The sequence below is a fragment of the Lupinus angustifolius genome, chromosome LG15, assembly GCF_001865875.1.
Source record: "Lupinus angustifolius cultivar Tanjil chromosome LG15, LupAngTanjil_v1.0, whole genome shotgun sequence".
NCBI lineage: Eukaryota > Viridiplantae > Streptophyta > Magnoliopsida > Fabales > Fabaceae > Lupinus > Lupinus angustifolius.
Genome location: NC_032023.1, coordinates 147237 through 161808, shown reverse-complemented (window position 1 = coordinate 161808; position 14572 = coordinate 147237). Strand labels below are relative to the sequence as shown.

Below are 14572 nucleotides of genomic sequence, written 5' to 3'. Positions count from 1 at the left end.
ATTTTCCATATCTAACAAGCTTGGACTTTTTAGAGAGTCAACCTCAAACATTGCTTTTTTGACATCTTCCTCTTTGAAATGTCTGATCAGACTTAGTTGTTGATCAATATAAGGCTATAAGGGTTTTCCCATCATTGCTCTCCACGAGTAACGTTTTATACAATATATATTTTGTATAAATTAATAACTCATATTTTCATATGTTACATTCACACTTATATATATAGTATTAAATAAATTTTGGATTAATGTGAAACTTCACATAGTTTTTTTTGGTAAGAAACTTATCCAAACAAAATTTATTACAAGGTTTCCAGATGCAAGAGCATGTACCATTATATTATTTCTTTTGACTTTTATATTATATAAGGAAACAATTTTATATTACTTAATTTAAATGTCTATTAAAGGAGTGGTACAAGAAATTGACACAAATAGAGTATAGGATTATAGGTAATGTTATCACGTTGGGCATTGAGGCATTATAATAATACTTCATTTGAGTTCAACACTGCATACTATTTAATAACCTCATATTTAATTGAAATTAGTTGTTAATTTCTATGATTTTTTTCTCCCACACTTATTTTTTAACTGAGAACTAAGAAGTATTCTTGATCTTATAATTATGTAATATTTTTTGCTTAGAAAAGTATTGCTATATAATTACGTATTTTCTGATCACGAACTAATACATCTTTAATCTCGTGCCTCTACCCACTCTCACTGCAAGCAAAACTATTTTGGAGGTTCCAAATTTATGAGGTTTGAATATAATTATTCTTTTTCATTAATCATTCTCTTTCCCTTCTTCCATGTGTCCTATCTTGTATTACAAAGAAAGAGCATGAGATGTGTTAAAGAAAACAAAGCCATTTATGAAGAAAGGGTCACATAATTGATATAAAAAATAATTCAAATAAATAGTAAATAATATAATGATAGTGTATAAATATTTAAACTAATTGATCATAAATATTACACTTTAAATTATTTAACTGTACATTACTACATTACACGGTGGATAATGTGATTGTCAGAAATAGAGAAGTGGGAAGGTGACGTGGGAGTTCGGACACAAAAAAGAAATGGGTATGTAGTGATGGCCCAATCACCTTAATTAAAGTGCCACTTCTACCTTTGCCACTTGTTTTCCTCTAAATTACCATTTTGCTAACTTAGATGACTCCTTTTCCTACTTCCACTCTTGCCCCTACGCCCTATCATAGTCTTTTCATGGGTGTCATCAAACCCATAAGAAATGTGGAAAAATCCAATTTTTCTTTTATTCAATTTATCTCTGTTTTAAAGATCAACAACATATCAATTATTATTTTTCAATTTTACCTTTATTTAATACCTTAATCCTCAAGAGATGTGTTTAAATAAAAGAGAAGTAATGAAAAAAAAATAAAAAATAAATAAATGACATATTGGAAATATTATATATGTGACAAAGTTATTTTATATTATTATTTGTTCTTCTGTATAGGAATATAGGGCTATGTGAGCGATTGTTGGGTAAGGAATTTTCTGGAAGTCAATTGAGATTGTCTGGGAGTGTTTAGGTGAGTATCTGAAAAGGTGCTTCGATATTAAATTACTATGCAAGAGGTGTGAGAGCATATTGCAAGAGTAATAGAGAGATCATTATAATATCATCCTTATAGGGGATTCCCTATTTATAGTGAAGAAAATCATATAATATTCTCTGGTAGATACTGTTGATATGACTGATCATCTTGCTCTGTCATGCTTGCCCATACAAGAATGAATTGCTTTATTCTTGTTGGACGACTTTGGTAGGTCCGTACACTATAAGTAATTGACTTATAGTATGCTATAGGCTTCATAGCCATATACTAGGTTTGTCTTTGTCCTGTGATGGAAAGTGGGCACATAATGTAGGTGACATAGGTTTGTGTTGTTCAAGCGATGTAACAGTCCTATGCAGATGGCGTACCAGACGAATAACAGAGGTAATGGTCCTTTGTACGTTTATTGTTGGGATCCAGTTAATCAACAACATATTTCTTTAAATTATCCTGTTGATCAAACCAAATCCAAAGATGTTCAAAATGAACTCATCTTACCCAGGACTTATCCAACACTCAACTATTTTGTCCGATGGCATTGTTTTTTGTACCAGAATATAACATATGTTTTCTTAATTTATATATTTTCTTATAACAATGCAAGTGAGACAATTAAAAAGAGAAATAATATCAAATATATGCAAGTCACATGCAAATGAATATAATCATTCCATAAAGCAAACACTGCCTTAAGTTCCAACCTTAGATTAATTTACTCATATACACCAATTTCCTTTTCCCACTTTTTCACCTTTTGTTTTTGTTGCCTCCTACCAGCTAAACATGATAAATAAAAACCATACAGAGAGAGGATTACATCATTAAATTATATGTAAAATTACATAAATGCTCACCCGTGAAGTACTAATTGTAATATAACATAACTTATAATAGAAAAAATAGAATACGGAATGCCTAACCTAGCTAGTAGCCATCCTATGTTTTTAGGTGTTTGTTACAACTACATTATCAATTTTATAAAGTGCATGTTATTTTATCAACTACTATTATAAATAAATGGTGATGTTTTGTTTACCACAATTTTGTCTTCATTTAATTTTATAATTTTTGTTCGAGTCTTTCTGTCGATTTTTTTATTCAAGGGTCATATAAAATACGATTAAGTGTCTATTTGGTGTCAAAACTAACAACATTCCATTGAATTTCAATAACTAAAAAGTGAAAGGGTACCTAAAAAGAAGAAGTTCCCACTAAAGTGCGAATGGTACTCTTTAATTTTGATTAGTTTTAGTGATTGTAGAATATAATAAACTCCTAAATATTTAATTTCTTAAGTTTTGTAAGGGTCAACAAAATGGTGCGTAGATTGGAGGGATGAATATAAGATAATAACACCATCCATGGATAATGCCTTATCTCCCAACCTACCCATCTTCCCTTGCTTTCATGTGAAACTTGTATTTAAGATAATTGTATTAAATATTTTGTTATTTTTTCAATTATTATTTAATGATTAATCATACTCTAATTACACAAACAAAACATTAGTTATAGTAGTGTAATACCCCAGTTAATCCCCAGATACACCAAAAGGTAGTAGATTCAATTCATGAAATTGACAATTGTTAAGAGGGACAACCACACATTCCAAAATTTAAAATAATCAGTTTCTTAGCGAAAAAATAAAAGAATATACTTAGTTATACAAAAAAAACTAATAAGCATATGTCTATAAAGTTTCAGGCATCCCACAATATTGTTCAATCTCCTATCATATATTTTGATTGATACAAAAACTATCTTTTAGTAATAATAATTGGATATTTAAATTAAGGAGCTTTACTATATCCCCATACTATTAAATGAATTAATGAAACAAATGTTAAATAAAAAAGTAAATATATTATCAAATTACAAATATAAAAAACATTGAAAATGTATTGAATTTATTAGGAGGATTCTTACAAAAAGTGGTTAGAAGCATTTGAAAAATGATTCTTAAATCCATTGAGCAATGGAAATATCTAAGAGATTGTGAATAGATGTGGTTGAGTGTTGATGGCAATATTGTAAAAGTAATAAAGGGGTATCTAATGCCATTATTCTGCACAAAAAAGTTTATGCTTATTCTTGATATTGTGGTTCCATGCAAGGGTATTTTATGTGAACAAAAACATAGAGCAATGCAAAATTAGAAGCACACTCAGAGTTAAAGACTTAGCGTGTAGAAGTTGTCTAAGTGAAATGGACGGATAGGGATGTGAACACAACTACAAAGTAAAGGAAAGTTGAGAAAAGCAGTGATTTCTGTTCAGTGGAACTTCAACTTTTTCTGCCATCTATTACATACTATATAATAAAATATTTCTTATTATATGTATTACCATTGTGTTAAATTAATATTTATGTCTCTATAGTATTTTTATATTTTTGAGTGGATAGTTGGAAAAGAGAAAATGGCCAATACAAGAAAACATTGTTGCTATCATATTCTTATCATGTCTTTTGCAAAATTCTCCTATCTCTCATTGTTCATCAACTCATTCTTTTAAGTTCCAAGTCTTTTCTAGCTTCATTTTCATCCACTCCATTAATTTTACTTCTATCTCTATCTTTTTAAACTGTACTTCTTGTTCTACTTTTTTTGCAAAAATCTATGCTTTAAACCTTCAACATTAACACTATCTTGCTTCTTCTCTATATTGTCTGATCTAAGAAATTTGAACATCATTGCAAGCTGGGTTTCTTCATTGTGTAATGGTAACTTCAGATTTGTTAACTAAAAAAGGAATCTTTGCAGGTTAGTTTGTGGCCCCTCTTTTTGTTCTATGTTATTGGTTTGGTAGAATAGTAACAAGTATCAATTTTATGTTTTCAAATTAGAAACTAAGAATGATTCTTATAAGGGTGTGTTCATTTTCATATATCTAAGTCATATTTTTCTGTTGTCATTCTGAGATTCAGGCTAGCGTTGATTTGGATAAGATAGCATCTTGTCAGAAGTAATGTTTCATTGAAATCTGCTTTGTTTTTCAGGAATTGGGAGGTGGTTGGCGTTTTTCTTCTTCATTTCTTGACTTCTAGTCTCTTGCAAGTTACAACAATTTCAGAACTTTTTTTTTTCTTTCAATAATAGGATTTTAGTTTTTTCTGGAGATTCTGTGGATTTGACAGTGATTCACAATTCCACTTACCTGTTCATAGTTAAGTTGTGTTGGTTACTATTGTTGATGAGTTTGGTCCATGTAGTTGGGTTTGGTTTAAAAGTGGGGCATCTACTTTTAGTGTTATGTTGCTGGATTGTGTCTATCATTTACCTCAACTGGTTAACTAAGGACACCAAGATGGGTTTTCTAGGGGTTAGTGGCAGCAAGATGTGGTGGCTGAAATTGTGGGAGAAGATCTTAGGGAATAATGTTCTAAGTCATCAATACTATTACGAGTATATCGGGTCAAAGAAAGTGAGGAAAGCATTGTGGAAGAAGCTTTTGCTGATATGGGTAATTGGTTGGTGCATAGTGTGTTTGTGGATCTTTTGTTGCATGAGCTTACAAGTGATTGAGAAGAGGAAAGAAACATTGACAAGTATGTGCGATGAAAGGGCTAGGATGCTGCAGGATCAGTTCAATGTGAGTATGAACCATATCCAAGCCATGTCCATTCTAATCTCAACCTTTCACCATGCCAAGGACCCCTCTGCCATTGACCAGGTACCTAGATCTCTCTTTATCCTTAACTGGTTAGAATTGTCTTTATTTTGAACCCGAGATCATTAGTGTCATCATGTTAACAAATAAATCTAACTTGAAAAAGATGTAGAAAACTTTTGCCAGGTACACAGAAAGAACTGCTTTTGAGAGGCCCCTTACAAGCGGTGTTGCATATGCAGTAAGGGTGCTCCATTCCGAGAGGGAACAATTTGAGAAGCAACAAGGGTGGACTATTAAGAGGATGGATAACTTGGAACAGAATCCGGTTCATAAGGATGAATATGCCCCCGAGTCATTGGAGCCGTCCCCTATTAAGGAAGAATATGCTCCTGTCATCTTTGCACAGGATACAGTTTCGCATGTCATTTCTGTTGATGTGCTTTCTGGAAAGGTAGCTTTTATGTTTATGTATCACATATGTATTGCCTTTCTATCTCATACTGAGCTGAATTGTCAAACATTTCTTGGTTGTTAGTTTTACCTTAAATGTTTGCGTTAACAAGTGTCTAAAGGACATTGTTTAAGAAATATGAAAGAAGAAAATTAGTGATAGAAAGCAAGTCCCCTTAGAAAATATGGGCAATGGAAGTAGTCTCTGATTTTGTGTGCATCAAAAATCTCAATTGTAATTGTGATACACTACTTTATAGATCTTTTGCACCATCGACTAATCATTAAAAATATACAACTCGCAGTCATAAATGTGGTTATATAACCAGGAACTGATCGATAGTGTGAAGTTAAACTGAACTCTTTAATCAATGACAGTGAAATTTGGAATGATGATTGTGACCATTATCCACTTGTTTATCAACAGGAAGACCGTGAAAATGTGTTACGTGCAAGAGAATCAGGCAAAGGGGTATTAACTGCTCCCTTCAGGCTTCTCAAAACAAATCGTCTAGGGGTGATATTGACATTTGCTGTCTACAAGAGAGAACTTCCATCAAATGCAACCCCAAATGAAAGGATTCAAGCCACTAATGGGTGTGTATAGTTTTTTTATTTGTTTGATTTTACATTCTGTGAGGTTTTTATTCATTGAGGTTATTTAGCACATGCACATTTCCTTAAGGTAATTAAGCCTCTGTTTGGTAAAACTAGCTTAAAAACAACTAGGTGAAAATTAAAAGCCAAAAAGCTAGGAGTTAAAAACTTCTGATTGTTAAGCTAACTGATTGAATTTAAATTTTTTGGTAAAATTTGAACCAGCTGATAAGTGAAAATTACTCAAAATGTCGTAACTTTAAGCCACCGCAAGTCCTATTGACTTATCAAATCATGAGTGATATATTAGGAACTTCAAAAGAAAAATCCTCAAGTATCTTGTCAAGCACACAAGAACTCTGAAGTAACTACTACACCTAGCCTATCCACTGATCATTTAAAGGTACAGCATTTGAATTTGGGGGAAAAATTGAGTTATGTTAAAGATAGGTAGTTGGAGATGTGTAAAGAAGATTTGTAGAGGCGCCGATACAATAAGTAGAGTAGATTAGATGGAGGGGAGTCAAACCTCCCAGTTCTCAGAGCTAGAACGAGACCACGAAGGTATTTATAAAATTAAATATCTTCATATTATAAAATGAAATGGTAGGTAACTATTGTGTAATGGTAACTTCAGATTTGTTAACTAAAAAAGGAATCTTTGCAGGTTAGTTTGTGGCCCCTCTTTTTGTTCTATGTTATTGGTTTGGTAGAATAGTAACAAGTATCAATTTTATGTTTTCAAATTAGAAACTAAGAATGATTCTTATAAGGGTGTGTTCATTTTCATATATCTAAGTCATATTTTTCTGTTGTCATTCTGAGATTCAGGCTAGCGTTGATTTGGATAAGATAGCATCTTGTCAGAAGTAATGTTTCATTGAAATCTGCTTTGTTTTTCAGGAATTGGGAGGTGGTTGGCGTTTTTCTTCTTCATTTCTTGACTTCTAGTCTCTTGCAAGTTACAACAATTTCAGAACTTTTTTTTTTCTTTCAATAATAGGATTTTAGTTTTTTCTGGAGATTCTGTGGATTTGACAGTGATTCACAATTCCACTTACCTGTTCATAGTTAAGTTGTGTTGGTTACTATTGTTGATGAGTTTGGTCCATGTAGTTGGGTTTGGTTTAAAAGTGGGGCATCTACTTTTAGTGTTATGTTGCTGGATTGTGTCTATCATTTACCTCAACTGGTTAACTAAGGACACCAAGATGGGTTTTCTAGGGGTTAGTGGCAGCAAGATGTGGTGGCTGAAATTGTGGGAGAAGATCTTAGGGAATAATGTTCTAAGTCATCAATACTATTACGAGTATATCGGGTCAAAGAAAGTGAGGAAAGCATTGTGGAAGAAGCTTTTGCTGATATGGGTAATTGGTTGGTGCATAGTGTGTTTGTGGATCTTTTGTTGCATGAGCTTACAAGTGATTGAGAAGAGGAAAGAAACATTGACAAGTATGTGCGATGAAAGGGCTAGGATGCTGCAGGATCAGTTCAATGTGAGTATGAACCATATCCAAGCCATGTCCATTCTAATCTCAACCTTTCACCATGCCAAGGACCCCTCTGCCATTGACCAGGTACCTAGATCTCTCTTTATCCTTAACTGGTTAGAATTGTCTTTATTTTGAACCCGAGATCATTAGTGTCATCATGTTAACAAATAAATCTAACTTGAAAAAGATGTAGAAAACTTTTGCCAGGTACACAGAAAGAACTGCTTTTGAGAGGCCCCTTACAAGCGGTGTTGCATATGCAGTAAGGGTGCTCCATTCCGAGAGGGAACAATTTGAGAAGCAACAAGGGTGGACTATTAAGAGGATGGATAACTTGGAACAGAATCCGGTTCATAAGGATGAATATGCCCCCGAGTCATTGGAGCCGTCCCCTATTAAGGAAGAATATGCTCCTGTCATCTTTGCACAGGATACAGTTTCGCATGTCATTTCTGTTGATGTGCTTTCTGGAAAGGTAGCTTTTATGTTTATGTATCACATATGTATTGCCTTTCTATCTCATACTGAGCTGAATTGTCAAACATTTCTTGGTTGTTAGTTTTACCTTAAATGTTTGCGTTAACAAGTGTCTAAAGGACATTGTTTAAGAAATATGAAAGAAGAAAATTAGTGATAGAAAGCAAGTCCCCTTAGAAAATATGGGCAATGGAAGTAGTCTCTGATTTTGTGTGCATCAAAAATCTCAATTGTAATTGTGATACACTACTTTATAGATCTTTTGCACCATCGACTAATCATTAAAAATATACAACTCGCAGTCATAAATGTGGTTATATAACCAGGAACTGATCGATAGTGTGAAGTTAAACTGAACTCTTTAATCAATGACAGTGAAATTTGGAATGATGATTGTGACCATTATCCACTTGTTTATCAACAGGAAGACCGTGAAAATGTGTTACGTGCAAGAGAATCAGGCAAAGGGGTATTAACTGCTCCCTTCAGGCTTCTCAAAACAAATCGTCTAGGGGTGATATTGACATTTGCTGTCTACAAGAGAGAACTTCCATCAAATGCAACCCCAAATGAAAGGATTCAAGCCACTAATGGGTGTGTATAGTTTTTTTATTTGTTTGATTTTACATTCTGTGAGGTTTTTATTCATTGAGGTTATTTAGCACATGCACATTTCCTTAAGGTAATTAAGCCTCTGTTTGGTAAAACTAGCTTAAAAACAACTAGGTGAAAATTAAAAGCCAAAAAGCTAGGAGTTAAAAACTTCTGATTGTTAAGCTAACTGATTGAATTTAAATTTTTTGGTAAAATTTGAACCAGCTGATAAGTGAAAATTACTCAAAATGTCGTAACTTTAAGCCACCGCAAGTCCTATTGACTTATCAAATCATGAGTGATATATTAGGAACTTCAAAAGAAAAATCCTCAAGTATCTTGTCAAGCACACAAGAACTCTGAAGTAACTACTACACCTAGCCTATCCACTGATCATTTAAAGGTACAGCATTTGAATTTGGGGGAAAAATTGAGTTATGTTAAAGATAGGTAGTTGGAGATGTGTAAAGAAGATTTGTAGAGGCGCCGATACAATAAGTAGAGTAGATTAGATGGAGGGGAGTCAAACCTCCCAGTTCTCAGAGCTAGAACGAGACCACGAAGGTATTTATAAAATTAAATATCTTCATATTATAAAATGAAATGGTAGGTAACTAGAGGAGTTCCATTGTTACATGGGTATGGGAAGAGTGAAGAGTCACAAGTGAGACACCACGTCTTGAACCAAAACCTTAAGGCATTAGTTCCATGGGCCTTTCCTTCTTATAAACTCTTTCATTCCTCCCCGCATATCCAATGTGAGACTTCACACTTGAATAAACCCAACAGATATGTTGCTATGTATAAGGTTCAGTTTAATCTATAAGGAAACTTAATACTGCATTTGATTTTGGTTAAGAAATTCATGAACATAGATAATTTAAGAGAGAAGATGTGTAATGTTTTCACTCACTGCCTTGCAGGTATCTTGGCGGGGTCTTCGATATTGAGTCTTTAGTGGAGAAATTGCTTCAGCAACTTGCTAGCAAGCAAACAGTAATTGTTAATGTGTATGATACTACAAATCATACCCACCCTATTCCCATGTATGGTTCAAATGTATCAGGTGATGGCTTCTATCATGTTAGTGCTCTTAGCTTTGGAGATCCTTTCAGGAAGCATGAGATGCATTGCAGGTACTCTATTTATATCTCTTCTCCTTAATGTTCGACAAGTTTGGTTAGCATAACATTGGAATCTCAGAATAACTAGAATATTTACCTGGTATGGGTGGTTTAATGCCATATATATAACACAATTTGTGTTTGGTGTTAGCAATAGTTTCATTGCCCAATTTAAATTTCGTTTATTCGGAGTTATCACATTTTTTTTCTAAGGGTGCATTTGGTAAACAACTTAATTGTGGACTTATTTAGTAAGCCTTTTTGGAATAAGCTAAAAAGAGTTTTTATAAGCTTCTCCAATAAGTTTCTTGAAATAAGTTAAAAAGGAGCTTATAGGAAAGTCATAAGCTATTTTCATAAGCCCAAATTAGCTTTTTGTAGGCTCTTCCAAACTCCCCCTTAATTTATTTATTGAAATGTTAAACTAGTTGAAGACTTGAACTATGCATAAAACTCAAGTTTGGAGCTGACACAGGTTCAAACAGACACCACCATGGCCATGGTTGGCAATAACTACATCAATTGGAATCCTTGTTATTGCACTCCTTGTTGGACATATTTTTCATGCCACTGTGAATCGAATTGCAAAAGTAGAGGATGATTACCATGAGATGATGGAGCTTAAAAAACGAGCCGAGGCAGCTGATGTTGCAAAATCCCAGGTACGCATAATGTGGTATTTCTAGTTGCTATATAACTTGTTATTCAGGCTTAAAATTTATACTGATCATGTGAACATAATCAATTATTAAACTGCAGTTCCTTGCTACTGTTTCCCATGAGATCAGAACACCAATGAATGGTGTGTTAGGTGAGTAGTAAACTCAAACTTGGTTTATTCCTGTGGTATGATGTACAATATACTGTATAATGTTCGACAATACACATCACAAAATGAAAACGGAAATGTTTCCCTGTACATTTGTGCACAACAACTTTTGTAAAACTGAGTTTGATAACACAAAGTACCAGTATTTTGTGTTGTAAAAAGAAAAGTTGTCAACTTTCTCCATATGAATTCCAGCGCTCAAACAAAAATCTTCTTAAGCCATGACCTTGCTTTAAAATTGGATTTTCAGGTATGATGAACATGCTTATGGACACAGATCTAGATGTAACACAACAGGAATATGTTAGAACGGCACAGGGAAGTGGAAAAGCGTTGGTGTCAATTATAAATGAGGTTTTGGACCAGGCAAAGATTGAATCTGGCAAGCTAGAGCTCGAGGCAGTGTTGTTTGATATAAGAGCAATTTTGGATGATGTGTTGTCACTATTTTCTGAGAAGTCTCAAGCAAAAGGAATAGAGGTAATATATCTATCTCTCTGAACTTATGATGCCTCTTTATCATGATGGAGTTTTCAAAATGTGCATTTTCTAATAATAACTTGATGATGGCTCTTCATCTGGGAGCACAGTTGGCAGTTTATGTGTCAGATCGAGTTCCTGAACAGCTAATAGGCGATCCGGGAAGGTTTCGGCAAATACTTACGAATCTCATGGGTAACTCTATCAAGGTAAGTCTATTAGGAGAAATAAAGATATAGAGATCTGCCTTATGCTTAATTTTGTGTTTAAGATTGTCTTAAGAGATATGCTCCAGTCATTATAGTGTTGTGGAGTAATTTACGTAAATGAGAAAATTTCTAATCAGTGGTTCAGCCAAAAATGATTATCTCTAAAGTAAAAATGAGATGTCTGTTTCTTGAATATGTATCATTAAAACTGATTATGCAATTTTTTGGCATGACAGTTCACAGACAAAGGGCATATCTTTATCACTATCCATCTAGTTGAGGAGGTTGTCCACTCAATAGAAGTTGACAAAGAATCGACTTCAAAAGATACCATAAGTGGTTTCGCTGTTGCTGATAGTCGCCGGAGCTGGGAAGGATTTGAAGCTTTCAGTCAAGAGGGGCCACTTGGTTCTTTGTCATCAACCTCAAGTGATCTCATCAATTTGATTGTATCTGTTGAGGATACAGGTGAAGGTATTCCTCTAGAAGCACAGTCACTCATCTTCACTCCATTCATGCAGGTCGGTCCATCGATCTCTCGAAAACATGGGGGAACAGGCATTGGTCTAAGCATTAGCAAGTGTTTGGTTAGGCTAATGAATGGAGAAATTGGATTTGTGAGTGAACCTAAGATTGGATCCACTTTCACATTTACTGCTGTGTTCACCAATGGATGTCCTAATTCAAGTGAGTGTAAATCCCAGCAAATCAATAACCGACCTCACACTGTATCCTCCGAATTTCAAGGCATGGTTGCATTAGTTATTGACCCCCGACCAGTTCGAGCTAAAGTGTCAAGATACCACGTTCAGAGACTTGGCATTCATGTTGAGTTAGTTTCAGCTTTCAATCAAGGTTTGTCCACCATAGGCAATGGCAATATAGTTATCAATATGGTCCTGATTGAACAGGAGATATGGGATAGAGATTCAGCCATTTCAACCGACTTTGTCAACAATGCTAGTAAAGTTGATCGTGGCGGTACTCCTCCTCCAAAACTATTCATTCTTGTCAATTCTAGCAGTTCTATAACATCAGGTGTTCATAATCCAACTGTCATCATAAAACCTTTAAGAGCAAGTATGCTTGCTGCTTCGCTACAACGAGCCATGGGCGTTGGGAACAAGAGGAATCTTCAAACATTATCTCTCCACCATCTTCTTCTTGGCAGGAAAATTCTAATTGTAGATGACAATAGTGTGAACCGCACCGTAGCAGCTGGTGCTTTGAAAAAGTATGGAGCTACTGTGGTTTGTGCAAGCAGTGGAAAAGACGCCATCTCTTTGCTGAAGCCACCTCATCAGTTTGATGCCTGTTTCATGGATATTCAAATGCCGGAAATGGATGGGTACGTAACTGTTAAGTACTTGGACTCTTAAATTCTTGCAACACAGCAATGCCATGATTAATGTGACAGTTCTAAATTTATATTTATTTAATTTAAATTTAGATAATTGCTATTTCTAAAAATGCACTTATAATTGCTAATATACATCATTTTCCAACAGTTTTGAGGCTACAATGAGAATTAGGGAGATGGAACGCAGTATGAACAGAGAAATGTCTGTGGAAAATAGTTCAAAATGGCATATACCAATTTTGGCTATGACTGCAGATGTGATCCAAGCTACACATGAGGTATGCCTAAACTGTGGCATGGATGGATATGTTTCAAAACCATTTGAAGCTGAACAGCTTTATAGAGAAGTTTCGCGGTTTTTCCAATCATCTTGAAATAGAAAATACAGAGCTCATGTAAACCAGATGACTCATGATAACAGAAGCATCGGTGTCGGTTCATCAGGATAGTTAGAAGTGCATAAATAGGTTCAGAAGTCTACTCAAAGTAAGTTCCTTATTTTGATGATAAAGAAAATTCCCCCCTTCAAAATGATTGATTCTTTGGTTTGTGAGCTATTCCATTGTCTTATTCTTGGTCTAAAATATTGTTTGTTGTGGCAGGGAGTGTACATAGGAGCCAAGTTTGATTGGTTGAGGGGAATTTGAAGACCCCATGTGTATTATATGATACAACAAGTTCAGGTGTCTAATAATAATAGTAGTGAAAGTAACAATACTTTAGTAGATTTAGATTTGTATGTGCATTATTTATGTATATATGAGATTGATTGAGATGGGTTAGAAAGAAATTAGCTTGTTGGTGACAAAGGTGGCAGAAAGGGAGCATGCACCATATGAATTACAACAAAGACAGCTTCTTAATAGTGCCACATTTCAGCTTTTACAAAACATGTAATTCATACATTATTGTAATGTATAATATTTGAGTCATCTATCATTTTTTTTTACCAATTTGTGCATTTAAAGTTGTGGAATTTCTTTGACTTGTTATATGTTGCCTTCTTTTATTTATTTTAAGATATATGGTGTAGATGGGTCCACTTGTAATAACATGATAAGAATTGTATAGATGAGTTTAGATTATGGGGAAAAAATGTACGTATATATTATTATTGTATAAAAGTATATATTATTATTGTATAAAAGTATATATTATTATTGTATCATCCATCATTTATTTTTTATATCATGGATTATTGAATAAAAGTAAAATAAAAATAGACGACAGATGATGCATTGATTGTGTATAAATCTTTATGCTGATATTATATTCTTAGATTATTATATTTATACATCTGATCGTAAAAATTTATACACAATCATTTCATTATTTACCATTCATTTGAATTATACTTTTTTAAAGAATCGAATGATAATTAGATATAAATAATGAATTATACAAAGTCACTAGATAGAACATATAGTACATATTTTTTTTCTTCCTGATGAGTTTAATACTCGTTATTTTTACAAAATGTCATAATTTTGATAGATTTGTTGTAAAAGAAATTGTTAAGTTTTAGTTATTTTATATAATAGTATTGATAGAAATATTACCTTATGACAATTGCATAACTTGAGTCTGAACATTAGAAAATCTATAATGAACAAAGTTATGGTTGCTATGTGTATGAACAAAATGTAATAGATAAAAAATCAGTTTGTAGTGGAATGGAGTGGAGTTCCTTTGAGAAGAAGTCATCATGAAATGGAATTCCAAGGTCCAACCAAATTCCTAAACAGTAAACACA

At 33.7% G+C, this 14572-nt stretch overlaps 1 protein-coding gene across 3 annotated transcripts; it reads left to right on the top strand.

The window, feature by feature from the left end:
* Positions 3766–13783, top strand: LOC109328005 (histidine kinase 3-like). 3 transcript variants are annotated; one of them, XR_002105377.1, is made up of 13 exons: positions 3768–4356; positions 4593–5266; positions 5376–5585; positions 8108–8221; positions 8648–8817; positions 9741–9953; positions 10417–10603; positions 10701–10752; positions 11021–11250; positions 11361–11459; positions 11696–12807; positions 12968–13305; positions 13422–13783. XR_002105377.1 is itself a non-coding variant. In XM_019561231.1 (11 exons), exons 2-11 carry the CDS (start codon positions 4787–4789, stop codon positions 13191–13193), a joined length of 3051 nt encoding a protein of 1016 aa, XP_019416776.1. In that variant the 5' UTR covers positions 3766–4356; positions 4593–4786. The 3 variants fall into 3 exon arrangements, 2 of the variants coding, with proteins under 2 accessions (XP_019416776.1, XP_019416775.1); XM_019561231.1 differs by lacking the exons at positions 8108–8221; positions 8648–8817; positions 13422–13783 and adding an exon at positions 6084–6253 and having other exon boundaries at positions 3766–4356; positions 5376–5657; positions 12968–13193; XM_019561230.1 differs by lacking the exons at positions 3768–4356; positions 4593–5266; positions 5376–5585; positions 13422–13783 and adding exons at positions 6868–6920; positions 7157–7830 and having other exon boundaries at positions 7940–8221; positions 12968–13193.